The 2,531-nt window shown below is 41.7% G+C and overlaps 1 protein-coding gene across 1 annotated transcript in view; it reads right to left on the bottom strand.

The window, feature by feature from the left end:
- KIF15 (kinesin family member 15) overlaps window positions 1-2,531 on the bottom strand; it is a 65,772-nt gene that overhangs the window by 48,594 nt on the left and 14,647 nt on the right. Inside the window, exons 10-11 of the mRNA XM_019508895.1 lie at window positions 1,389-1,511; window positions 105-228 (exon numbers count right to left, since the gene is read on the bottom strand). Of these exons, the coding sequence (XP_019364440.1) occupies window positions 105-228; window positions 1,389-1,511 (247 nt within the window). The remainder of the gene's footprint in view (window positions 1-104; window positions 229-1,388; window positions 1,512-2,531) is intronic.

The raw sequence follows: 2,531 nt of genomic DNA on the forward strand, positions 1-2,531 counted from the left end.
AAGTTAATGAGCAAATAGCTTCCCCCCACCCTCCCACAAAATAAAGTTTTTATCATTCCAGAATGCAATAAAAATCAAAAGTTTTTTTTTCTTTTGTCCCCTACCTTGTAAAACAGAAGTATCATGTGTAGACTGCCCTGAAGTAAGCTGAGCAAGCTGTTCCTTCAGTTTCTTCACCTCAGCTTGTAGCTGGCTCACATTTCCTTGTGTATCTTCATTTATAATAGCCTTTTATCAAAATTGTAACAAGGGTATCAAGAGGAATAAATACTTTATTTAAAATGCAATCTTAAGAATTGTAACATTAAAAACAACTCAAATTAATCAGAAAGCAGTAGGTAACTATCAGCAAGACTTTCTTTAAAAACAGAGTTCAACTTAAATTTTATTCTACTTCATTAACTTCTGAAAATTAAAAATCATGATCTGTTGGAAGAATTAGGCTTAACAAGAATTTATCCCTGAAAAGTTCAGGTGAAAAAAATTGCGCGCGCACACACACACACACACGGGATTTGTGAAGCTTCAGTCCCCAGTTCGAATTGGGCTGAATCTCTGCCAAATCAGTGGGCGAATCTCCAAAACGAATCAAGAGACCCTTTAATCTCTCTGAATGTAATCTGAACCCTCCAAATCAATTTGGACAGAGACACAGCTTTAAACCTTTTTTCTACATACCGCAAGGTACCAGGTGGCTCATAAACACTGAGATGCTGGGGCGGATGGGGCATCCACCAGGACCGCGGGGCACTCCCCAGTGAGCTCGGCAGCAGACCTGGAAGTGGACCAGAAGCACCTCCAGTCCACTTCTGGGTGCACCAGGGAGCGCGCAGAGGTCCCCTCCCGTGCCCCCTGGCTCAGTGACTGGTGCCTCCTGTGGCCAATTGCCGAGCCAGGAGGGCGGGATGTGACGCTTCTGCGTGCGCTCTCCGGTGGACCTGTAAGTAGACCAGAAGTACTTCTGGTACATTTCCAGGTTTGCTGCTGAGCGCGTGGGGGGCCCCCCACTGTGCTCCTGTGGGACACTCCATTCGCCCCAGCATCACAGTATTCACAAGCTGCACCAGGTACCTGGAGGTACGTAGAAAAAACGTTTAAAGCTTTGTCTATGGCAGAAATCACCAGTTCTCCAAATCAGCATTGAATCTTCGGATTCAAGCTGAATCCAAATCTGAATTTAATATGGCCCGCTTCGCATACCCCTAATACATATATATACACACACACACACACACACACACACACACACACACTTTATATATGTTCTGCATTTGAGTTAATAGTACAGCAAAGATATTGAATAAAAAAGTATAGATTAGCACACAAAAATGCAATTAAATTACAAAACTATTTTTCACCGTTTGAAAAAAAAAAATCATTCTTTTTACCTTGTTTTTAATCAACTTTGCTCTCTGAGCAAAATTAAGGGTGGACAAAGTTTCACCAAAACACCTGGATCCAGGGTGAACATTTGCAATTATGCATGTTTTTGCATTACCTCCAAGAGAATCCTGTTTGAAAATATGAAAATAGGCTATATTTGCAGATTTGTGGTTAAACTCAGAAATTTATACTTCCTTCCACATGTAATCCAGTATGTAATTTTAAACAAACCTACAGAATAGATTTATCCAACAAATTTCTGTATTTAAGACATTTTATTGCAAAGCTGACCAGGAAAGGATACAACCCGAAAAGTTCGGTTTAAAGCAACTTTAAGCCTGTATTGCAAAGGGATTCAAAACTAAGTAACACTTCAGGAACTGTTAGAAACAAACCATATACTATTATGAGCAAACCTAGAAGAGATGTACAGAGGTGGTTAGCAGTGTCAGTCTGAAGACTGGCATAAGGCAGGTTAGGGTAGTACCATATGGCATGAAGAAATCTTGCATTTGCCCTGACAGAGACCATTTTCTCCTGGGGCAAAGTGCAATTATCTATTTCTGCTGTCCCAATGCAAACCTTGCAAAACCATTTGAGATGGGCAGCAACGATTTCTTTCAGGAAAGAACGTCTGTATGGTTGCCTCAGAACAGCATCCCAAGACAAAAAGCCCAGTAGGTTCTTCAAGCATCCCACAATGTACTGCTTTTACCCCAAGAGGCTGTGATTGAAGTCAGGTGATGGCTTTAGTCCTGATGGCAGAACTATATTGCCTGGAGGTGACTGGGCACAGGTGGTCTCAGGCACACCTATATATTGTGAATAGCCATTCCGCATTCACAATTTGCATGAGATCAGCATTGGAACCAGGTCCATCTAAATTACTTTGGACATATCCACCGACCAGGGACATCCATCTTGTTTATCACTTGATCAAATCGATCCACTTAGCTCTCTTATCACTGTGTCGCTGCCTTCTATATATAAAGTCTTTTCTGCCATTCCAGTCACAGCATTTAACCAAGTAGTTTAAGGCAGTTTCCCTGGGAGTAATGTAGTGTTTGAGAAATGTGTCCACATGGTCCACATGATCCACATTGATCTCAAGTGGTGGGACTCGTCCCATGACTGGGCAGTTAACATTA

This window comes from Gavialis gangeticus, unplaced genomic scaffold, assembly GCF_001723915.1.
Source record: "Gavialis gangeticus isolate Ggan-Ray unplaced genomic scaffold, GavGan_comp1, whole genome shotgun sequence".
NCBI lineage: Eukaryota > Metazoa > Chordata > Crocodylia > Gavialidae > Gavialis > Gavialis gangeticus.